Source organism: Suricata suricatta, chromosome 3 (genome assembly GCF_006229205.1).
Source record: "Suricata suricatta isolate VVHF042 chromosome 3, meerkat_22Aug2017_6uvM2_HiC, whole genome shotgun sequence".
Taxonomy (NCBI): Eukaryota; Metazoa; Chordata; class Mammalia; order Carnivora; family Herpestidae; genus Suricata; species Suricata suricatta.
The window spans coordinates 75604127-75627791 of record NC_043702.1 but is presented as its reverse complement, the minus strand read 5'-3'; the positions used below and the strand labels follow the sequence as shown (position 1 = coordinate 75627791).

The 23665-nt window shown below is 39.4% G+C and overlaps 1 protein-coding gene and 1 long non-coding RNA gene across 4 annotated transcripts in view; one reads left to right on the top strand and one right to left on the bottom strand.

Annotated features, from left to right (window-relative positions):
• Nucleotides 1-19732, bottom strand: part of STAM2 (signal transducing adaptor molecule 2) — a 42899-nt gene extending 23167 nt beyond the window's left edge. For 2 of the 3 annotated variants that reach the window (XM_029934588.1, XM_029934589.1), the window contains exons 1-2: nt 19560-19732; nt 385-469 (exon numbers count right to left, since the gene is read on the bottom strand). In XM_029934588.1, coding sequence (XP_029790448.1) covers nt 385-469; nt 19560-19599 — 125 coding nt within the window. In that variant the 5' untranslated portion in view covers nt 19600-19732. The remainder of the gene's footprint in view (nt 1-384; nt 470-19559) is intronic. The other variant, XM_029934587.1, reaches the window with a different exon arrangement.
• A 785-nt stretch (nt 19733-20517) lies between these two features.
• Nucleotides 20518-23665, top strand: part of LOC115287816 — an 11657-nt gene continuing 8509 nt past the window's right edge. The window contains exons 1-2 of the long non-coding RNA XR_003906671.1: nt 20518-20724; nt 21900-22021. This is a non-coding gene — a long non-coding RNA (uncharacterized LOC115287816). The remainder of the gene's footprint in view (nt 20725-21899; nt 22022-23665) is intronic.

Genomic DNA, 23665 nt, shown 5'->3' with positions numbered 1-23665 from the left:
CATATTACTAATTTTATCTATTCATTATAAAAGGGCTTTTTCAATATATTACCTACTATATTATTATGTTTATCTACCTCATTATTAAAAGGCTCCCATACATGTCTAAGTCACAGGGGAAGTCCCTGAACAACTATTCAATGTTAACATGTGTCCCTATTGAGTAAAGGCCCTAATTATGTATTTTAATATGTCTCAGGTTTTCAGCTGAACTCTTCTCCTTTTGTTCTTTCATGATAAGGTTCATCCCATAAATCTGGCCAGCAGGATCTCTTTACTTTTGTGCCCTAAAAGTAAATAGTAAAATCCCATTTTCCTCTCAAGGTTGTATCAGGCAAAGAGACACAGGTTATTAAGCTCCTAGACATTCACCAGGCATCTTACCCATTAGGAGTGCTTCCAACTTTGTCACATATGTCCATAATAAGACTCCAATCTTCTGTAGTGTTGTACTCATTTGTGGCTTTTTCTATAAATCATTAGCATACACAAAAATTAGGACATGCATCAGTTAACAATAAAATACCAAGAAAGACACAGTAGTTATTCTTTTGCCAAATATTAAAAAAACTACAGAAAAACTTCAAAAAATAAAGTATTTTCAATTTTAAATTGTATAATTATATGAATTAAATGTTCTAAGGTACATCAATAAAATGTCTTCTAAACAGCGAAATAATACTAAATAAGTTACAAATCATCAATAATCCTATCAAATTCTAGGGGTGCCTAGGTGGCTCAGTCAGTTAAACATGTAATTCTTGTTTTTGGCTCAGGTCATGATCTCATGGTTCGTGAGATGTGTGCTGTCAGCACAGAGCCTGCTTTGGATCCTCTGTCCCCCCCCCCCCCATGCTCTCTCAAAAATAAACATTAAAAAAAAACAGCAACACTTTTGCTAACAGTGCACAGTAATCCATATTTCATTATATGATAATATATATTTTTAAGGCTTCCTTTCAAATTGGGATTTGATAGGATTTTTTTAAAGTTTATTTTTGAGAGAGAAAGAGTGCACAGGGGAGGGGCAGAGAGAGAGAGAGAGAGAGAGAGAGAGAGAGAGAGAGAGAGAGAATCCCAAGCAGGTTCAGCGCTCACAGCCCAACACAGGGCTCATCTCATGGTTCATGAGATTATGACTTGAGCCAAAGTCAAACACTCAACTGACTGAGCCACCCAGGTGCCCCACAAAAGCATTATTTTTAAAGGACAAAAAAGGAAAATGATTAATACAGTAAATTCATACAGTAGAATGTGAAAATGAGCTATACATAACTAATTGTTCAAAAAATGTATAAATCCCAAAATATGATGACTGGTTTCTACTGAGTTTAAAAAGCTAGTGGCAAAAATATATGACATTCACATAAACTTTCTAAACAGCTTTACTGAGATATAATTCACACTACAATACAACTCCCCCATTTAACATGTACCATTTGATTTTTTTAGTATATTCACAGAGTTGTGCAACTATCACCATCATCTAATTCTAAAATATTTCATCACCCTAAAAAGAAATCCATTCCCATTGGCAGTCACAGCCCAGCCTCCTCCCATAATCCCCACCCTATCTAACCACTAGTCTGATTCATTTCTATAAATTTGCCTAATCTGGATTTTTCACATAAACAGAATCATACATGGTCTTTTGTGGTTAGCTTCTGTTATTTGGAACATTTTCAAATTCATCTAGGTTGAGGTATGGACCAGTACTTCAGTTATTTTTATGGCTGAATAATATTCCATTTGTAGATCAACCTCATTTTACTTATCCATTCACCAGTTGAATTATGGTTGTTGTTTGGTTTTGTTTTTTAACTTTTTGGCTAATATGAATAGTGCAATGCTAATATGAACATCTGTGCAAGTTTTGTGTGGTTTATACCTCTCTGATATGTACTAAGAAAAGTGCCGAGTATGGTAAAGAATTCTATATATAAATTTTTTTAGGAACATAAAAGTTATGTTTCATATAAAGTTGTAAAACATTTAAAAATATACTATAATCTTTAGTGATATATATAAAGATAGTAAAAATATTAATAGCATATGCCTAAGAATAGCACACTAAAGGCAGGATGAGGGATCAAAATTGGGAACACAGAAGCTTACTTGTATTTATAAAGTTTTGTTTATTAATTTGTACATGAAATATATAGAGATTATTTTTATTCTCAGCATGTTTTTGTGGTCTCAAGTATTTCATAATCAAAATAAAAATTAAAAAGTGAATTCTTTTTTTTTTAAACATTTATTTACTTTTGAGAGACAGAGAGAGACAGTGTGATCAGGGGAGGGGCAGAGAGAGAGAGGGAGACACAGAATCTGAAGCAGGCTCCAGGCTCTGAGCTAGCTGTCAGCACAGAGCCCGACGCGGGGCTCGAACCCACGAACTGTGAGATCATGACCTGAGCCAAAGTCAGATGCTTAACCAACTGAGTCACCCAGGCACCCCGAAAAGTGAATTCTTAAAAAGCATGAGAATATGACTGAATTATGTTGCATTTTTATTTGATTAACCTTTATAAAGTTAAAAATCAAGAGATACTTCTCTTCTGCTAATATAGAGGGATAAGGATAAAAAATTACCACTTTGGCAGTATTTTTTAAACATTTTCCTTTTTAACACATACATGATTTCAAATATCACCAAACCTAAGTATTATATTCATATAGGCTTATCACAGTGATAAGCAGGAAGGATGGTAGAATCCTAGAACTGTTCCTTTTTTAAAAGCAAGGAATAATAAAAACCAAAAAATAAACAGGCTTAGCAAACAGCTATACTTTACAAGTAGGAGAGAAAAATACAGAATCTAGTTAACCTCAGTTAAATGCTAGAATTCACTTTCAAAAATCACGCAAATTGCTTCACACTATTAATGGATGGAAAGCAATTATTGTGACAGTGTAATAAAATGACAAGCCAAAGATTTAAGAAAAAAATAACAGATTTTTGCCTAGTATAAGTTTTAGACTCAAACACTAAGCTATGACGTGGACATTCAGGTCCAGCTTTTTCACTTGTACAAAGATGACTAATTCTTCTACATGGGAAGTCAGACCAGGCTGTGTATTTTAGAGGTTTAAAGATTTAACTACTTCTTTACTTTTCTTTTTTTAGAGAGAGAGTGCAAGCACGAGTGGGGGGGGGAGAGGGAGGGAGGGAGGGGGAGAGAGAGAGAGAGAGAGACAGAGAGAGAGAGAATACGAATCATAAGGAGGCTCCACGCCCAGCACGGAACCCAACGCAGTGCTCAATCCCCCACCCTGGGGATCATGATCAGAGCTGAAATCAAGAGTTGGATGCTCAACCAACTGAGCGACCCATATGCTTCCTAACTATTTCTTAATTTCATATCTAATAAATTCAGGGGGCCGAGATGGTGGAGCAACACGGAAGTTCTCTGCTTCTCTCATCCCTGAAATGCAGCTAGATCAGCACCAAACCATTTTGCACACCTAGAAAATTGATCTGAGGATTAACACAACAATCCTCATAACTTGAGCCACAGAACTTGGTAGATAGAGTGCTGAGAGATGAAATGGGGGAGAGAAAACCCACAGAGGGTAGAGAGCTGATTTTGCAGAGGGGACAGAGAAAGGAGTGGAAGTGCAGGAAAAGCACCCCTCCCAGAACTAAGTGGAAAGAAAGAAAAAGAGTGGAAACACCCACAAGGGACTGAACAAGAAAGGGAGAAAGAAGGTTTCAATACTATTAGGACGGAGCAGAGTCAGAAATTACATAGCTCAATACCTGTCAGTGCTCTGGTGAGAAGGACAAATTCTCAGGAGCAGGCTGCGAGCTATGAGGGTCCATAGGCCACAGGGTGAGAAGCAGTTCCTCTGCTAAGAGCGCATTTGGTAGAGGCCATATGGCCTCCTCATGGACAAAGGTCCCAATGGACCCTGGAGAATAGCCATGTATGCTGGTACTAGAACAAAGACACCAGGGACTGATGACACCTGGTGCCTGCTATGTGTTGTTGGCCATAATCTCATGAACCTCTGCTGCTGGGCAATCGCACAAACTTTCTGGGGCAAGCAGGCACCTGGCCACAACCTCTGAACTTCTGCAACAGTGTGACCCCACAAACATTCCCGGTGGGGGAGGGGAACAAGCCAGAACCCAGCCATTGCTCAGCAAGTCCCTCTCCAGAGGGCTGGGGCCATCCATGTCTCAAGGCTCTCAGAAGTAAGGGGTTTGGAGACACAGCCCCATATGAGACATAATTCGGGAGGGAGGTGCTGCCTGCCAGGCTGATGGCTTGGATGGAGACAGTGTAGAAGCAGGGAGTGAACGGAGGCTGAAGACAAAGGAGGGGTGCTTGACTGCTGGCTCCAACTGCTGAGTGCAATTGTTCCGGTGCCAGAGACTGAGGAGCTGGGTGATGCCACTGTCACCTCTCCCTAGCATGCACAGATTCCTGCATGTGTGCCACACCAATCCACCCAAGTAAGCTAATCAGCACCACCTAGTGGAGAAGAGAGCTGCTGCACCAAGCCCCGTCCAACTGCGCCTACCAAGCTCAGGCTCTAGAGGACCACCACAAGTGTCTCTGCCTGCTTAGCGTACAGACTATAATGTGCTTAGTGCTTCATAGTTAGACTTCTAGGGGAAACTGGATGTAATTTCATTCAGATTTCATTCTGTTCACTGGTCCATCTACTCATTTTTTTGTTTTTTTTTCTTTTTTTTTTTTTTCTTATTCTTGGATAGAGGAGAAAATTTGATTTTTATTTTCCAGGTTTTTAAAAAAAAATTCCTTTTCAATTTTTTTTTTACTATTTTAGCTTTTAAAATTTTTTGTAGTTTATTTTGTTTTATTGTCATTTCATCCTATTTTATTGCAGACATTTTTAAAATTTTTAAACATTTTCTTACTTCTTTTCTTTTCTTTCCCATATCTAATAAATACAGTGAATTCAAAAGTACAGACAAGAGGGGTATCTGGGGGCACCTGGGTGGCTCAGTCGGTTGAGCATCCAGCTCAGCTCAGGTCATGATCTCATGGTTCATGGGTTTGAGCCCTGCATCCAGCTCTGCGCTGACAGCTAGCTCAGAGTCTGGAGCCTGTCTTTGGATTCTGTGTCTCCCTCTCTTTCTGATCCTCCCCTGCTCATGCTGTCTCTCTCTCTCTCTCTCTCTCAAAAATAAATATAACATTTAAAAAAAGAAGAGGGGTGCCTGGGTGACTCAATAGGTTGAGTGTCCGACTTTGGCTCGGGTCGTGATACTATGGTTCGTGGGTTCAAGCCCCACATCGGGCTCTGCGCTGACAACTCAGAGCCTGGAGCCTGCTTCAGATCCTGTGTCTCTCTGTCTCTCTGTCTCTCTCTCTCTCTCACAAAAATAAACATTAAAAAAAAGTGCAGACAAGAGAAAAACTTCTACCAACCTCTTTTGAAACTATGATGCTTATCTTTCCAGACTATTTTCCTACATGAATATGAAAAAATAAATAGATGTAAAACTAAATAAAACAATCATATGTATGAGGTGCCTCCAAAGAGAGCACCCAAAAGCTGATACCTCCTTTCCTGCCAAAGTTAAGAACAAGTTGAGAAACAAGAATAAAATATCATTGCTATTACTAATAGAAGCTGTAGGTTTATTAGACAAATGGGCTTGCTAAGTGTGAACCTCAGTGGTGAGCATGTCTTAGCATTAAATAGGCGCAGAGCTCTCTCTGCAGGGATAAGCCTCTGTACAACTTATTCCATAGAGAAGGAGATGAGAAATCACTTGATGAGTATGGAAAGGCTAGCTAGCTCAGACACATCAATGAAGTGCATCCACTGGGCCAACTACTCTCAAATTTACCAATCAGATAAGTCACTACATAAAGGCTGAAGTGACTAAAGGAGCCAGAGCAGACTCAGGGTGAACACTAATGGAATTCTCTTCTCAGAAAGGAAACCTCAGAGATAGAGAAAAAGTATTTCTCACTAATACTTGAGATCATATTAAATGTATTATTTGCTAACTTGCATTTCCATTTATATAAACTATGTTCACAAATATACACCTATACCAATATTTTTTAATAACTGCATATATACAGAGAGGCCAAAAATTACCTATACAATCAACACTCTGTGATTTTTTTAAAAATGCTTTATCTGTCTTAAGTACATGGTTCTTTCCTATTTTTTTAAATTTATGTATTCATTTTGAAAGAGAGAGCATATGCACATGGACTCACGAGTGGGGGAGTGGAAGGGAGAGGGGAAGAGAAAGAAACCCAAGCACAAAGCCCAATGTGGGGCTCGATCTCACAAAACATGAGATCATGACCTGAGCCAAAATCAAGAGTCAGATGGTCAACTGAATGAGCCCCCCATGTGCCCCAATACATTGTGATTTTAAATCCACTACGTACTCAGTCTCTCTTATACCTACTGGTTTTATTTATATTGATGCCCCACACAGAAGAAATATAAAATAATTAAAAGAGGTCAGGATTTCACACAGAGGCCCTTCAGCATAAATACCTTGTTTTTAGATGTCTCCACTGCACCTCTCTTCCTGTCCTCAACACCCACAATGAGTGTAAGCTCCGTGATGGCAGGAATTTTGGTTTGTTCACTATTATTTCTAGTGCATGGAACAGTATCTGAAGCACACTGTAGGTACTCAGTCAACTCTGATTTGATAAATAAATTGAATGACGCTGGTTGCTCCTCCATATTCTATTACCTTGGGCACAATGATGCCTAATGTGGCCCCTCTAAAGTCTGCACAAAGTTGCAGACTAGCAAGAGCTTCTGTTCCAGCAAGTTTACTGAGCAAACATCTGAAGGGGCTATATAGGATCAAACTTCACCAGCAACATCATGCGGCAATAAAAGGCAATAGCACTAGTGGGCAGATGATGTTCCAGTTCTCTGCTTGTTTACTACAGAGGAAAGACAATACCTTTTTGAGGTCTAAACCAAGAGACAAGGCAAGTAGGGAAGGGAGTGTCTCAAGAGGGAGGCAGAGGGCATCCTGTGCTGTGATACATAAGTGACTTCAATGGAGTCTGAGAGCAAATCACATTTTTTATATATGACACTTTCCAGTTTCATGCTCATGTTTTCTCTTTGCTTATGACAGGGTTTTGCTTTTGCTCTACAAATCTATCACTCCTTTTCATACTATAATTTGATACAGTATTTAAAACTACCTGAAGATTCAACATTCAGCTATATTCTCTTTTATATGTGTATTACTTCTCATATGTAAATCTTTACTCTCTCTGGACTTTCATTTGATACATGAAATGAAGCAGAGATAGAAAAATATTTTTACTATTTGTCAGTGGTTCCAACATCTAAGAATCTATCCTCTTCGATTTGAGAAACCAGTATCATCATTTACCAAATTTTGTCAGTAAAAATATGCATACAAAGAGTTGAGTCTGATTTCTAGACCATCTAATAACCTACCCATTATTGATGAAACTCAACTGTTCATGATTACTTTTTCAATTTCGGTCCTGTGATACACAACTAAATGTGAAATCTATTTAATACCTATCAAAAACCATCCCAACACTTTCAAATATATCTAAACAGTGTTTTTTATTTGATTTCATTTTTATAGAAAATGGAAAAATCCTGATTTGAATACTCTCTCCAGCATAGTTTATGGTCTACAAATACAGGGCTCACAATTACTCTTTTTTAAAAGAGTATAAAATCAGTATGAAATCTGAAGACTTTATAATCGCCTGCCAGAAAGGATTTCATTTTTCAAACGAACTAAATAACAGTTAAATTATGTACTTAGGAACGTTTTAAACTCCTGGAAAAATTTTAAATATTATAATTAAGGAACCATTCTTGTATAGCACTGTCACTTTGCTCAGTATTGGGGCCATACTTCACATTATCCTGTGTCAAATGCATAGAGGGGGTGAGAGTTTAAAAAGCCCTCCTGGGGCCTAAATGCTAAATTTCCAGGGTTTGGTGGGTGTAAGTCATAATGTTCATCACCAGGTTTTGATTACTCTACGTAGACAGCCCCAAATATACTGAAATATTTCCGAAAGATTCTAACAATATCATATTCCATCCATTAGTACCTATAAAGAAAAAGGCGCCCCCTCTACACAGTGCGTTGTGCTCAGTATAAAACTTTAAAAATTATTCAAGTCTACCCAGAAAACTTTTAATGAAATAGGCTCTACCAGTAATTTTAAAATTTTAACTATATAAAAGAAAAATGCTCAGGAAAGATTTATAAAGCTCCTCCTACTATGTTTGCAAATAAAAACTCAGGACCGCTCTGCTTCCAACCATGGTGGAGTATCTGCTATCAGATCTGTTATTCTACCAAAAACAAGAAAAAACAGGCCACAATATACAACATAATTGTGTTCAGGAACTGAATAACAGGCAGTGCAGGTCTGAGAACTTTGAGGGAAAGGAAGTGTGAAGTAAGCCCCATAATATTCCCAATTTTGGCCTGGGAACACTTTCCTGTCCCAACATATAAGAGAACTAGCCCAAGACAGCAGCTGTGGGAAACAGACCAAGTTTCTGAGCTTGGTCAAGGGCTAGGCTACTTGAGTTTCTATGAAGTCTAGCAGAGAGCACCTACTATGGGGCTGCAAAGTTGGGCAGTGCAGGGAGTCTCAGCCGTTCTTGTTTGTACTCCCACAAAATTCAGATACTGAAGTCTCAACCCACAGTGTTGCTGTATTTGGAGAATAAGCCTCTAAAGCTTAGATGAGGTCATAAGGATGGAATCCTGATCCAACAGGATTAGTATCCTAATAAGAAGAGACAACCAGAGCTCCCTGTATCTCTCTCTCCATACATGCACAAGGAAGAGGTCATGCAAGCACACAATGAAAATGCAGCCATCTGCAACCCATGGGCAAAGACACCTCACCAGACACCAACCTTCCTGGGACCTTGCTCTTGGACTTTCCAGTTTCCAGAACTATGAGAAAATAAATCTGTTGTTTAATTCACCTAGGCCAAGGTAATTTGTTACGACAACCCCAGGCAGACTAATACTCCACCCAACTAGAGTACAGAGAACATTTCAGGCATTCAACTGAAACATCAAAAGAGAGTTAAGGCCCCTTATAATTTAATTCAATATCAAAATAGACCTGTCACACAAAGAAAACCAAAAAGAGCCTCTAATAACATAATTTCCTGACAAAACAAAACTCAAGACTCTTTAAAGGAAGACAACATAACCTAGCCTCCTTACAAAGATAATCATAGAGAACAGCATAATATAAAGAATTACCAGTATACAAAAAAGTATCCAATAATCCGTATCAGAAATACCAGAAATAGCAAAAGAAATATCAGAAATAGCAAAAGGAAAAAAAAAGTATTTTAAAGCACATATTACCAAGAACTTAAAGCAAAAGATGGTGAATGCTTGGCAGGGAAAAGAAAATTATAAAACTGGAATTTCTAGAACTAAAAAGTATAATATCAACCAAAAAATTCACCAGATGGGCTTAACATCAGAATAGAGACCGTAGAAACAATGAGTATGAAGAAAAATCAATAGCGGTTATCAAATTTGAAGCAAAAAAATGTTTAAGTGAATAGTCTCAATATGTTAATTTTTAAAAACTTGCTATGTAACAAATTACTACAAATTAGTAGTTTAAAACACCACCCATTATTAGGCCATAGTCATACAATTAAAATCTACATAGCCTTAGCTGGATTCTATGCTCAGAGTATTATAAGCCTCACTGTTGATGTTTGAGGTTACTTAACTAAAACATGATAACCAGATTCATGCAGATTGGAATTATGTAAAGTGAGGGCTGCCTGTACATTAAACAAAGTCAAGTTTAAAACTTTCCTGGGGCGCCTGGGTGGCTCAGTTGGTTAAGCATCCGGCTTCGGCTCAGGTCAGATCTCATGGTTCGTGGGTTCGAGCCCCGCATCGGGCTCTGTGCTGACAGCTAGCTCAGAGCCTGGAGCCTGTTTCGGATTCTGTGTCTCCCTCTCTCTCTGACCCTCCCCTGCTCCAGCTGTCTCTCTCTGTCTCTCAAAAATAAAATAAAAAGCAATAAAAAAAAATTTAGAACTTTCCTCAAATGTGCATGAACCATCAAAACCTAGAAATAATCTAAGACAACATACACAGTATATTCTCTAAATACAATGCTTTTTTATCAGACCAAATTTAATACCTAACCACATGGAAATTAACAATCCGGACATATAAATAAGACTGCAACAAAGCAACATAAAAATTTATTATAAATAGGATATGACCTATCAGTATCTAGAGGCATAATTGCAGCAATGCTTAGATCGTAGACAAAAATCTGTTTTTTATGTATTAATAAGAAAAAGACTAATTATTTCCAAACCTTAAAACTGTAGTAGGAAAATGGGAAAAAAGTGGAAAAAATGTTTTTTGATAGCAGAAATAAACTAGAAAATGGAAAGTAAATGAACAGAATTCATTTTGGGTTTCCAGCAGGAAACCACAGTTGACAGCTTGTGCTAAAGATATAATCACGTACTTTCTTTGGACCAATTCATTATGAACTAAATGATTACTGAAAATGTAGTAGAGCCAATTGTTTCTAGTTTATAAATATATCAATGGAGCACCTTGGTGGTTCAGTTGGTTAAGCGTCCGACTTCGGCTCAGGTCATGACCTCATGGCTCATGGGTTGGAGTACAGCATTGGGCTCTGTGCTGACAGCTCAAAATCTGAAGCCTGCTTTGGATCCTGTGTCTCCCTCTCTCTCTGCCCCTCCCCTGCTCACACTCTGTCTCTCTCTCCCTCAAAATAAATAAATATTTTTTAAAAATTTGTTTTTAATTGCTGTCAGCACAGAGCCTGACATGGGACTTCAACCCGTAAACCACAAGATCATGACCTGAGCTGCAGTCGGACACTCAGCCGACTAAGCCACCAGGCTCCCCCTAAATTTTTTTTTTTTAATGGTAAGAAGGTCTAAGACCAACCTTTATGTTCCTGCAAGTTCACTTTCTGGCTGGCTATCACTTCCAAGATGCTCTCTCTAACCTGTCAGGTGAGACCCTTGCCATCTCCCAACTCCACAAAATGGGCATGCTCATTTCCACAAACACACTTACATTAGGGGAAAGGGAAGAAAACAAAAATATAGTAAGCATAATTTCTATTGTAATTGATCTATCAGGAAACCTCATGGGTAAAACAGCTGGGAAAAAAGGAAAAATGAGTCTTCACAGTAGCTAAAACATCACAGGTTGAGGAGAATTGAAAGTAGTTAGACTGGACAGGGGATCACATGACCCCTGCAAACTGAGGAAACCATCATGCATACTCTGTATGCACCTGTGAAGTACACGTACCACCCACTAAACACTGAAAACCTGCCTTCTACACACCCAGCTCTGAAACTAACTTACAAGCCTAAGGTCTCTAGGCAGTTCACCTCAGCTCAGACTCAAACCTAAATCCATGTTCTTATTTGTAAAATGGAGATAAAGACAGCTGCCATACTTAATAGAGGAGTTGTAAAAATTAAGTGAAAAGAAAAATGGATGAAAAACAGATACTTCAAAAGAGGGGCTATTCATTCATTCATTTTTTATAAGTAAGCTCTACACACACCATGGGCTACAACTCATGACTCCAAGATCAGCAGTCCTCTGCTTTATCAAAGGTGCCAGCTAGGTGCCCTCAAATAAATATATTCAAAGGTGTCCAACCTCAACAGTCATCAGTAAATGCATATTAATACTACAGTGAGATAACACTAGAATGGGTAAAAATCTTAAAAGGGTACTGCCAGGTACTGACAAATTTCTGACATGAAACTGAAGTCATACGAGCTAAAAATAAGTAAGTGGCATACTTCAGAACACTGATTATCTGGGGTGCCTGGGCGGCTCAGTTTGCTGAGTATCCAACTTCGCCTCAGATCATGACCTCGCAGCTTGTGAGTTCGAGTCCCACATCGGGCTCACTGCTATTAGCACAGAGCCTGCTTTGGATCCTCTGTCTCCACACCTGCCCTTCCCTAGCTTGCGTTCCCTCAAAAATAATATCAAGTAAAGCAATAGAGCCTAATAAGGAGATAATGTTAAAACAAAAAAGTTATTCCCTTTCAACCCTCAAGGGCATAACACTACTAGGAAAACCAAAACATGTATATACTAGATTTAAGCATAGTTTTTCGAAAAGAATGTTAAGATAATTCATCCCATGACATATGAAAGCAAAAGAGGCTACTCCAGATAACAATGAAAAATCCCTTTTGGTTCAAATGAACTAAATTCTGAGCCACTACAATTCTTATGTTCCATGCGAAAATTAGTAAATACTTCATAAAAGAATACTTACTGACCAAAGAGTCTGCGAGTTTTTAGATACAATAAAAATTTCATTAGCAAACGAGTTTTTTCATCCTATATCGTTACTATCATTTAAAAATTCTATTAAATAGGGATACTGTACATAACATAAATTTTCAATACTTCATCTCTCTTCACACTTTTATAAAAGACCTCTTAAATACAACTTCTGAGGATGCACTGAAAATCAGTCATAACTGTAAGTAAGTACTTCATGGGATCTTCATTTTCAACATTCCTTAACCAGAGGAAACTAAAGAAAATCCTCCTTGAATGGAACAGTGATGGCTGTCACGAGCAAGTCTCAATGGTAAAGAAATACAAGTGTTCCACAGAGTGTCAGAGGAGAGGTGCTATCCTTCAGACACCAGCAAATACGGGTCCATTAAAAAAAAATGTTAAGGGTAGTCTAAAAGATAGGAGCAAAATTTATTACTCCAAAAGAAAACTGAGGATGCCAATAAGCCAATGTGAAACTCAGCCGTAAAAATGAAAGGATAAGGGGAAAAAGATGAGCAACACCCCAATGTCTCAGGTTTCTAGAAATATTCTCACAAATGGGGTTTGACAAATGCTGCTGATTGACAGATACCTGAAACAGGAAAGAAGACTGTAGGTAAAAACATTTTTAAAAACTTTGTAAAAGAAAAAGTGAAAAACCAAAAGGAGTAGGGAGGGGAAAACCTAGGCAACCAAGGAAGGAAAAAAGTAACAGGAGATTAAAAAAATTATATATCCTTAAGTTTTATTTTGATATCTACGGGACAGATGGTTAGATGGTTAGTAAATAAGCTCTACTCTTTTAACACTCAAAACACCTTACATTTCTTTCATTTAAACAAACAAAAGCAGTGTAGAGACACATCCACCTAAGAATACTTCCACAGTAATATGTTGTATATTCATTCACTTGTAGAAAAATCATCCTCTTGCTCTCTTCCCTTACTTTCAAACTATAGTCTATAGTTTATAGTATTATTGTACGGAATAACATCTATTTTTAATTATTAACATCATCAATTCACACGAAACAAAAAGAACAATGCCTTTTCTCTTAAGTTCTAAAAAAGCATAAAAAAAATTCCTTTTAGGATTTTACCTCTCTGATCATAAACCCGTATCAAAGAACAAAGGCCAAAAATAGCTAAGACCGAGGAACTTGCACAAAGCCACTGACATTTAAATGTGGTACTGGTGCAGAATAGCTAGAGAACAGTGTAGAAGGACTGAAAACATAGACAGAGGCTACATAAAAGGAAATGTACTGTAAGGAAGAGAGAGTGTTCCAAAATCATGGGAAAAGGACAAACAATTCAATAAGCAGTGATTAGACAACTGACTGTCTACTATAGACTGATTATCCAATCAAATTCCTCCTCGCGTCCTCCACGAAGATCAAGTCCAGGTGGATTAAACACCTAATGGTGAAAATCAAAACTCTAAACTTTCAGAAAAAATATGAAAAGATCCTTATAACCTGAAGGTAGAGAAGGCTTTTTCTTTTAAGTTTGTTTGTTTGTTTATCTATTTTTGAGAGAAAAGGAGAGAGAGAAAGCAAGCAGGGGCGGAGCCCAGAGAGGGAGACAGAGGATCTAAAGCAGGATCTAAAGCAGGCTCTACGCTGTCAGCACAGAGCCCGAACTCACAAACTGTGAGCTCACGTTCTGAGCTGAAGTCCGACACTTAACTGACTGAGCCACCCTGGTGCTCTGAGAAGGCTTTCTTAAAACAAGAAAAATGAGAGCACCTGGGTGGCTCAGTTGGTTTAGTGTCAAACTTCAGCTAAAGTCATGACCTCACAGTTCATGGGTTTGAGCCCCGCATTGGGCTCTGTGCTGATAGCAGAGTCTGGAGTCTATTTCAGATTCTGTGTCTCCCTCTCTCTCTGTCACCCCTTGCTTGCACTCTGTCTCTCTTTCTCTCAAAAATAAATAAACATTAAAAAAATTTTAATAAATAAAAATAAAGTTAAAAAACAAGAAAAATGAAATCAAGAAAGACAATATCACTAAACTAAAACAGGTTTTTCTTAATAAAAAACATCAGAAAATAAAAAGCAACAAATTGAAATATATACCTGCAATTGACACAATTAGTGAAAGATTAGAAGAGAATGTACAAAGAACTCTAAACTCAGTAAGGAAAAATAATCCAACAGAATGATAAGTAAAAGTAACAAGCAGATAATTTGTAGAAAACAGAATAACCACAAAATAGATGAAAAGATGGTCAACATTACTAGCAATGAAGTTGAAATGAAATGAAAACACTATCTACCCTATTTCACACCCATCAAATGGGCAAAAATTCAAAAAATATGACAATATCCAGTGTTCGTAATGATGTAGAACAAGAGTGAACTTCACTACCACTGCGGGTGGAAGTAAAATCTCCCACAAGCACTTGGAAAGGCAATTCTACACTAATATTTTGCAAGTCTGCACTATCTAAGCTTTATTTTTTTTATTTTTTATTTTAAATGTTTTATTTATTTTTGATACAAAGAGAGACAGAGCATGAGAGGGAGAAGGGCAGAGAGAAGGAGACACAGAACTAAAGCAGGCTCCAGGCTCTGAACTAGCTGTCAGCACAGAGCCTGACGCGGGGCTCGAACCCATGGACGTGAGATCTGACCTGAGCCGAAGCCGGAGACCCAACCGACTGAGCCACCCAGGCGCCCCCGCACTATCTAAGCTTTAAATAAGGTGTTCCCCTTCAAGACACAATCCCTAGAGAATCTCTCACTCATGTAAACAAGAAAACATGAGTAAGAACCTTTACTGCACTGCTGTCTATAGCAAAAATGGAAAAACCTTCACGTCCGTTTATAGGAGAACAAACACAGTATATTTGTACAGTGGAATACCATACAACTTAAAATTAATGAAAGTAGGGGCCCCTGGGTCACTCAGTCGGTTGAGCATCCAACTTCGGCTCAGGTCATGATCTGACAGTTCAAGGGTTCGAGTCCCGCGTCAGGCTCTGTGGGGACAGCTCAGAACCTGCAGCCTGCTTTGGATTCTGTGTGTCCCTCTCTTTCTCTGCCCCTCCCTGCCCATACTCTGTCTTTCTCTCTCAGAAATAAATAAATATTTTAAAAAATATATTACAAAAATTAATGGAAGTAGAGCAATAAATATCAACAGAAATAATTCACATAAATGCTGAGGTGCATTCACAAGATGCAAAAAATGACACTATTTTTATAAAGTTTATAAGCAAAACAATACATACGGTATATTTGCACGTGTATTATATATTCTATAAAACAGAATTGTAGCTTTTTGGAGTGTTTAACTCTGAAAGGGAGGAAAAAGAATTGGATCGGGTAGCTGCTAAATATACCAGAGAAACTCAACTCTATCTTGAATATTTTCTTAAAAAAAAGTGTATAAACTATTTGGCTGGACAAAGTTGGCTGACTGGAAAAGGACTTTATATCATATCCTATACTTTACGTTAAAGTACATTAATTAAAATTTGTAACTATCTGAAGGTTTAAGGCTGTAAGCAAAATATAGAAAGAAATTGGCTGTTAAAGCTATCATTCTCATCCATAACCAAGAAAATTTCTAATTGTAATTTTTTGCCAAGATTACAGCAACCTCATTGTATTCAAGAATTGCCTTATTATTTACTTATTAAAGTACATAAATGTTATAAATTTGAACATATTAAGTAAATTGTATTATAGAAATACTATCCATTTTTTATGTAAACATTCCTTAAAGAAAACTTTTTTTTAATGCTTATTTATTTCTGAGAGAGTGACAGAGCGTGAGCAGAGGAGGGTCAGAGAGAGGGAGACACAGAACCTGAAGCAGGCTCCAGGCTCTGAGCTGACAGTACAGAGCCCAATGCGGGGCTTGAACCCATGAACCATGAGATCATGACCTGAGTCTAAGTCAGACTCAACAGACTGAGCCACCTGGGTGCCCCTCTTTTTTTTTTTTTTAAGTAAGCTCTACACCCAACGTAGGGCTTGAACTCAGGACCCCCAGATGAAGAGTCGGATGCTCTGCTCACTGAGCCAGCCAGATGCCCCTATAAGCATTTCTTATAAAACTTCACTAGAAAAATAGATTCCATGACCAAAAATCCAAGTTACCTCATGGGCAAGCTCTTCTAACACAAACCAAAGACAAAGCTATATATACATTCAAATTTCACTTAAAAAAGTCTACTTTTAAGATGAAAGTTCACACTTCAATGGCCTGTCAGAAGAGTTTTGTAGAGGTAGAATTTGAGCTCAGCTTTGTGGGACACAAGTTACTGTGTCTGTAAGGAAGGCTGCTGGGAAAAAAAAGGCTATCTGAATAGTAAATGACACAAAGGCAGCAACAACAACAACAACAACAGCAACAAAAAGGTTGCCTGGCTTGAGTATCAAGAAAAAGTATGTCCAAGTAAGAACCAGAGGTGGGGGTAGAAATGATGTCATGACTTGGGAAGCAATGCAGGGAAACTGAGAAAATTGGTACAAAATATACGGAAATGACGTCTTTCTTTTTCACACTAACCACTCAATCCTCCTACATGTTCCCCATGTTTCACTCTCCCCTTGGAATTCCCTCGCAATGGCTGCCCACCTCAAGAACCCTTACACAACTCAGGGGTGACTGAGGATGGTGGCATGTGTGTGGATATATATTTTTTTCTTCAGCCAAGCTTCAAAGAAATTTTATGGAACAAACATTAAACACAGATTTGAAGAAATCCACTCAAATATTTAAAGAGCTCGAATGCTATGACAGCTAACAGGCCCTTCAGGGTATGTAGGATCTGACTCCAAGAAAAAAATAGGAGCCTGCCAGAGAACCTTACTTCCTGGCCTTTGGCTGGCTTCCATCTGACAAGCAATCCATCATCAACTTATGAATGCCTCTGTAGACATCTTAACCCACTACAGCTTTTTCTCAAGGTCTGAGGAAAGAATTTCTTTCCGACATGAATAACGTCAGGAAGAATTCTCAACCTCCAGTGAAACTGCACCTACAAAAGGAATGTAGTTTCATCTTTAAAAACCCATAATTATAAAGTGACCATATAAAATTCTGTAGGCAGAACTGCTGTCAGGAAAAGAGGGGGGGAGAGAGAATAATGTCAACACCTTTACACAGAAAGCACGCGCCTTAAAGTCTTTGTTGTCTCTTCAGGGAACACAAAGAAAAAAAGAATGTAGAGCATCTTGTGTATTTCTAGTACTGTATTTATCACACCATAATTATCTTTTTATATGTGTATGTATCCTCCATTAGACTGAGAGTTCCTTGAAGGCATGAATTTCTGTGTCCCCAGAACTTTAACACGAATCTGACACACAGTAATCACTCAATGCATGTGTGCTGAATGAAAACTGAACAAAAGAATGACAAAGAAAATAAATATGAACAAAAGAATGACCAAAAAAAATCTGACTGAATCAAAAAGGGTACAGATAAGGCAATGACACTGCAAAGGAACATACTCCTGTAGACATTCTAAATTAAATAATAACTTTCTTCTATTACTTATTTCAAAAAGAGATGTAAGTACTGAAAAATGTGATATATAACTTTTCTTCAGTGATACGGGTTGAAGGGCAATTTGAAGTCCTTTGTATTTCATTACACTTTTTCTACTAATTCCATTCACTTGTCTAACAGAAGTTATTGGTGGGCCTTGATCAAACTTGCTTTCACTCTTAAAATGACTTTTGGATAGTGACTTCAATCATACTTACTAACAAGTACTTGAAGCTTTGGTTGGTGGCACTGCCCATGAAATGACCTATACACAACAGTGGTTTTGTTTGAACAGCAGTGCCTCTTTTACTACGGTGACATTAAACTGTGATCCACTAAGCCATACAGGGACATCAAGAGTCACTGAGGGGAAGGGTTAGAAAGGCACTACAGGCAGAGCAACTCCGCCCACTTCCACCAGAGTAGTCAAACAGAAAACAAGAGGCTTCCGGGAAAGATTTCCCTGTATGAAAGACTTCCACCGTTTTTAAGTCAGAAAACAATCTTATTCTATTGTGACCTGTTTTTATTTCACTAAGGCAAAACAAAAAGTCTTCAGATCAGCAATAAAATGTAGAGGACTGATTGGAACAACAGAAGATGTCTTTAGGTGTTCCTAAAAGCAGAGGCTGTGAGTCTCGGCCTGAAGCTTCCTAGATACATGCCAGTCACCTCTGTTACTCCACCAAGAAAAAAGCTGAAAGGGTCAAAGATCATTATAAATTTTTTTAGATCTCTAGGTATAGAAGGAGGGTCTAACATATATCCTTTTTGACTTCTGAACATGATTGTGGGATCACATAATACACCAAAATAGGGCACTTTCTGTTAAGTCTACTGGTCGTTAGAAAATTATAACTGAAAAGGTGGCTCACTGCTATGAGGTACAGTAGTCTATGTGACTGGCAATTTTCAGCCATGAGTTTTTCCATTCCACTAAGTCGTAAAACTCTACCTAGGCTTCTGTTAACAACTGCTACTGAAATGTGCACGTAGCCAGTTTATTTTACTGTTCTTCTAATGCCCAATCCTATCCATCTTTTTTCTCATTCCACAATCGCTAAAGACAGCAGCAGCACTCTTACAACTCCAACAAATAATACAGTAGTTGCTCTGGTTTGTTTTGACATCCTAGGGTTTTCCTTTTCATACCCTAAGACAGAACATCTCGTAGCACTTGCGCCATCCATGGATAGAGGATAACACTTCCCAGCATTGTAAATAAATCCTGAGGCTGGGCTATCAGAGCTTGGATGCGTTTGTATATGAGTGACGTTAAATGGGTTTCTCCTATTGAATGGAGGCAAGTCGAGGTCTCCAGTGTTGCGCTGCCTCGGACAGCAGAGTCTCTGCACTCTGCATCATCCCCAATCCGGGGGGAGTGGGGGTAGGAAAGGGTGATGAACCAACTAGAGAGGGAGCAGGAAGTTTGTATCATAAACTCCGCAATTGCTTAATTAGTCCCAGTCCCCTGCGAGCCACAGGCTCTTCCGTATTGACACTGGCAAGTGAAACGACGTTCTTTCAGGGTCTCAATCTCAGGTAGGTAAGAAGCACTCCCAAGGTTGCTAGCGACGCGCCAAAGTAGCCCCCTGAAAACTCCCCGCGGCTAGGCAGCGGCGCCGCCCCCTTCTCTCCCTTTGCTTGGCTTTCCAGTCCCCGAGTCGCCGCCGCCCACTTTGTAGGACGACAAACAGCGGCCTGGGCGTCGGCCCAGCACTTACCCACATCTTGCGTGAAGGGGTTTGCACTAAACAGAGACATCTTGCCGAACCCCGAGCCCTAAACGCTGCGATCTGGCCGAGGTTCGGCGGCTGCTCCAAACCGGGTTGACCCGCGGCTGCCGCTTCCTAGACGGCTTCGCTCCGACCGCGTCCTCACACTTCCGCCACCGCAACTGCCCGGTTCCCGCCTGACAGGCTTGCTCCCGATTCGCACTCCACCCCCTCGCTCCGTCGTAACTACCCTCCCGGAACGAGGTCCCGCTGGGGCGGGGATTCTTTAGGCGCACCTGTCGCCTCCGCCTCCCAAAAAGAGGCAACAGCCTTTGTCCCAGTCTTCCGTGAGGGGTCAGGCGGCCGCCGCGGCCACCTTTCAATCACTAGGACCCCGGCAAGCCACGGAGTAAGGGACCTTCGGGCCGGAAGTTGTCGCGCCTAGAACTGGGCAATCCTAGAGGCCCGGAAGCCGCGGTGCGTGCGGCAACTCCGGAGGGGCGTGATGGTGCTGGATTTTCCGCGTTTAGAGGGTTTTCTGCGTTTAGAGGCATTAGTTCTTGCTCATTTAATTCGTTCCTAAACTATAGCCTAGTCCCTCGAGGGCTGGCCGGTAGCTGCTTCCACGTCACAGCCCCGTTACCCTGGAAACGGATGGAGCCTCCGCGCCCAACTCCTGCTGGAATAACACTCCTGGAAAGCGTTGGTCGAACTATGGTTCTGTCGGGGACTGTGTAACTTTTCGCATTCCATCATGTTCTCTGTACACATGAAAACACTGCTCGACGCTGGGAATCCAAGGATGAATGAGGCACACACTCCCTATTTCCAAATTGCAGACAGTTTCATAGGGCCAGTGTATATAGCTTATACAAGACCGTATATTACGATTCAAATTTCCATAGGAGCCAGCGAGATACTTAATTGAATGTAAAAGTGCAAGCATGCGTCCCAACTACACCCTTCCTATTCCTCGTACCCTTGCTTTCTTTCTGTGTAGCATTGCTAATACTTAGTTTAATTATTGTGTTTTCTATCTCTCTCTTTAGAATATAAACTCCATGACCAGTTTTGTTCACTGCTTATCCCCAGCATCCAAAACAGTGTCTGGGAAGTAATGTGCCAATAATTATTTTCGAATGTAGTCCTCAATAATGACTTTTTGAATGTAGTTGTGAGTATCCAACTGAACTGCACATACCTAAAGATGGCAGCTGCTGGTAAACTTTAGCCATTTGTTGAAGTGTGGGCCCCACTAGAACTTAAATGATTTTAAGATGTTTAGAATTACTTCCACATTTTAACAATGGGTCAAACAAAACCATTTTACAGCCTTTAGTATAAAGAGGATGTATAGAAAAGAGAATCCTTACACATGGAATACTTCAGAACAGTGATTGCATATACTATAAAAATAAGTGCACAAATAACCATTTGCAGGTGAAGGGAGCTGGTTTTCAAAAACTGAATTTAAAATGATAAAGATACGTTTGGAGACTCTAAATGGATTTGTCGAGGATTAAGACTTAGTGTTGGAAGGGAAAACTAGATAAAGAGGAAATAGATTACAAAGAGCCTTAAAGAAGCTATTTTAATTTTAGCATATAAGGCACAAAATACTCAAAGATTTTGAGCGGCAGAGTAACATACTAAAAAGAGTTCCTGGATAGTAATCTGACAGGAGTGTGTATGATGTATTTGAAGAAGCAGGCCCTGGCAGAACAGTTTAAGAGGCTATGGCAGCGCCGGAAAGCCATTAGAAGAGGTACTGTAGAGGAGCTCATAATGAGATGAGAGCAAAGGGCTGAGGATGAGCTGTGGAAAGCATTAGCATTTTATAGGTCGTCCTCCTCATCTTTAATGGCATGAATACCCAAGAATCTATAGGTATTTATCTTTCTCTGGGTGTTCTCAGTCTCTTCCTGAGTCTCCAATTAACAAATTTCCTAATGGTCACTAAGAGCCAGACTCTGTGTTAGAAAGGATGTAAAGATCTTTCATTGCTACTTCACCTAATGAAGTTGCTGAAAAATTAAAAGATATGTTAGTGGCTGCTCACAAATTCTGTTGTGAAAAGAAATACAACTTTTTCATTTTTCTATAGTGTAACATCTTTTAAGCCTTCTGACAGGGGTTCCCTGATAACAGAAAATAATCCTATCAATTTCAGTTAAATTTAGATCTTTAGGGTTTTCTTGGTTATTTGGGGTTTACATTCAACAAATCTATGATATCCTGACATCAGACCACTTTCCCTGAATATATACCAAGATCCATCCCCAGCCCATGTGTGTTCTTCCAATTCTGCCAGTAAATGTTTGGTGAATAATCCTCTTTATTTCAAAACAGGGATAGTGCTTCCTGTAAGACCACAGTGAGAGCTGACCCTAGTTATTGATCTAGAAACACTGGAGATAGTTGTGGCAAATCTCAAGAAGGGAATCTCCCATCTTGGAAGACATCTTCATAAGGTGAGACTTCTGCATGGTCTTTAAAAGGAGGTCACTACTCTGTAGCAGGGGCGAGTGTCCCTAGTCCAGAGGATTGAGGTAAATCTATTAGCTAAAAATTTGCAAGAGTATCCACCTAGGTATCTCTATTCTAGGTCTTAGGGTGTCAGGGTCTCAGTCTCCCCCTTCAGAGCCCTGGCTTTAATTTAGGAGATATGTGGTGGGTTCTGAATTCAACCTTCTTCTAAATTCTGCTACTTTCACAGATCTTGAGTTTGGTTTGTTTTTTTTTTTTTTTTTTTACTATCATCTGTCCCTCTGGCTACAGTAAATAAAGCACTCATCTCCCCTCCTCATTTTTTTCTTTGTGTTTCAGTTTGGATAATCTCTCTTTCTCTCTCTGTCTCTATCTCTCTCTATATTCTTTTCCATGAATTTCCAAGCATTTTGTTTGTGTTATTTTCTTTAACATTTTATTTATTTTTGCGAGACACAGAGAGAGACAGAGCATGAGCAAGGGAGGGGCAGAGAGAGAGGGAGACACAGAATCTGAAACAGGCTCCAGGCTCTGAGCGATCAGCATAGAACCTGATGCAGGGCTCGAACCCACGAACTGTGAGATCACGACTGAGCCAAAGTCAGGTGCTCAACCGACTGAGGCACCCAGGCACCCCAAGTGTTATTTTTTTAATAATTGTTTTTATTTTGCAATGATTTTAAACTTACAAAAAAGTTACAAAAATGGTATAGAGAGTTCTCATTTACCCCTCACCCTGTTTGTCCCATTGTTAAGATCTTACGGTTCCGTGATACATTTGTCAACACTAAGAAACCTACAGTGGCTCATTGCCATTAACTAAACTCCAAACTTTATTTGGATTTTGCCAATGTTTACATTAATGTCCTCTTTTTTCCCCCCAGGAGCTAATCCAGGTGTGTCAGGGTTCCCCAAGACCACCCTAATTTCAGCGACTTGCCAGGACTCAAGGCTCAACATATAGTCATCCTCGTGACTATGATTCAGTGAAAGGATAAAAAACAAAATCAGTAAAGAGAAATGGTACATGGGGTGAAGCTCATTGCAGACTCAATGCCTAGGATTTGTATTAAGGGCTAGTCACACAGGTACCCTCTAGCTAACGTGCACCCAAATTTCTAGACCCTCAGAAGGAAAGCAGGTGTTCTGCATAGACCATATTGCTTGTACAAATAGTTTAGGCACCATGAGCCATTCTTATAAGGGAGTTGTGGGAGTTCTCCCAAAAATCTAAGTTCCCAGACACTAGTCAAGGGCCAGCCTTGCAAGAAGGCCTTTCTAAGGATAGCAATCTCAAGACTGCAATGTTACCTCTTTTCTGCATACCAGGGTACCACATTTTATTTAGTGGCCATGCCTCCCTAGTCTCCTCTGGTTTGTGGCAATTTGTAAGCCTTGCTTTTCATGACCTTGATAGCCTCTTTAAAATTATTTATTTATTTATAGTTTATTGTCAAGTTGGTTTCCATATAACACCCAGTGCTCATCCCAACAAGTGCCTTTTCCATGCCTATAACCACCATTCCCCTCTCCCTGACCCCCATCAGCCCTCAGTTTGGTCTAATATGCAAGAGTCTCTCAGGTTTGCCTCCTTCCCTCTCCCCAACTATTTTTTCCCCTTCCACTCC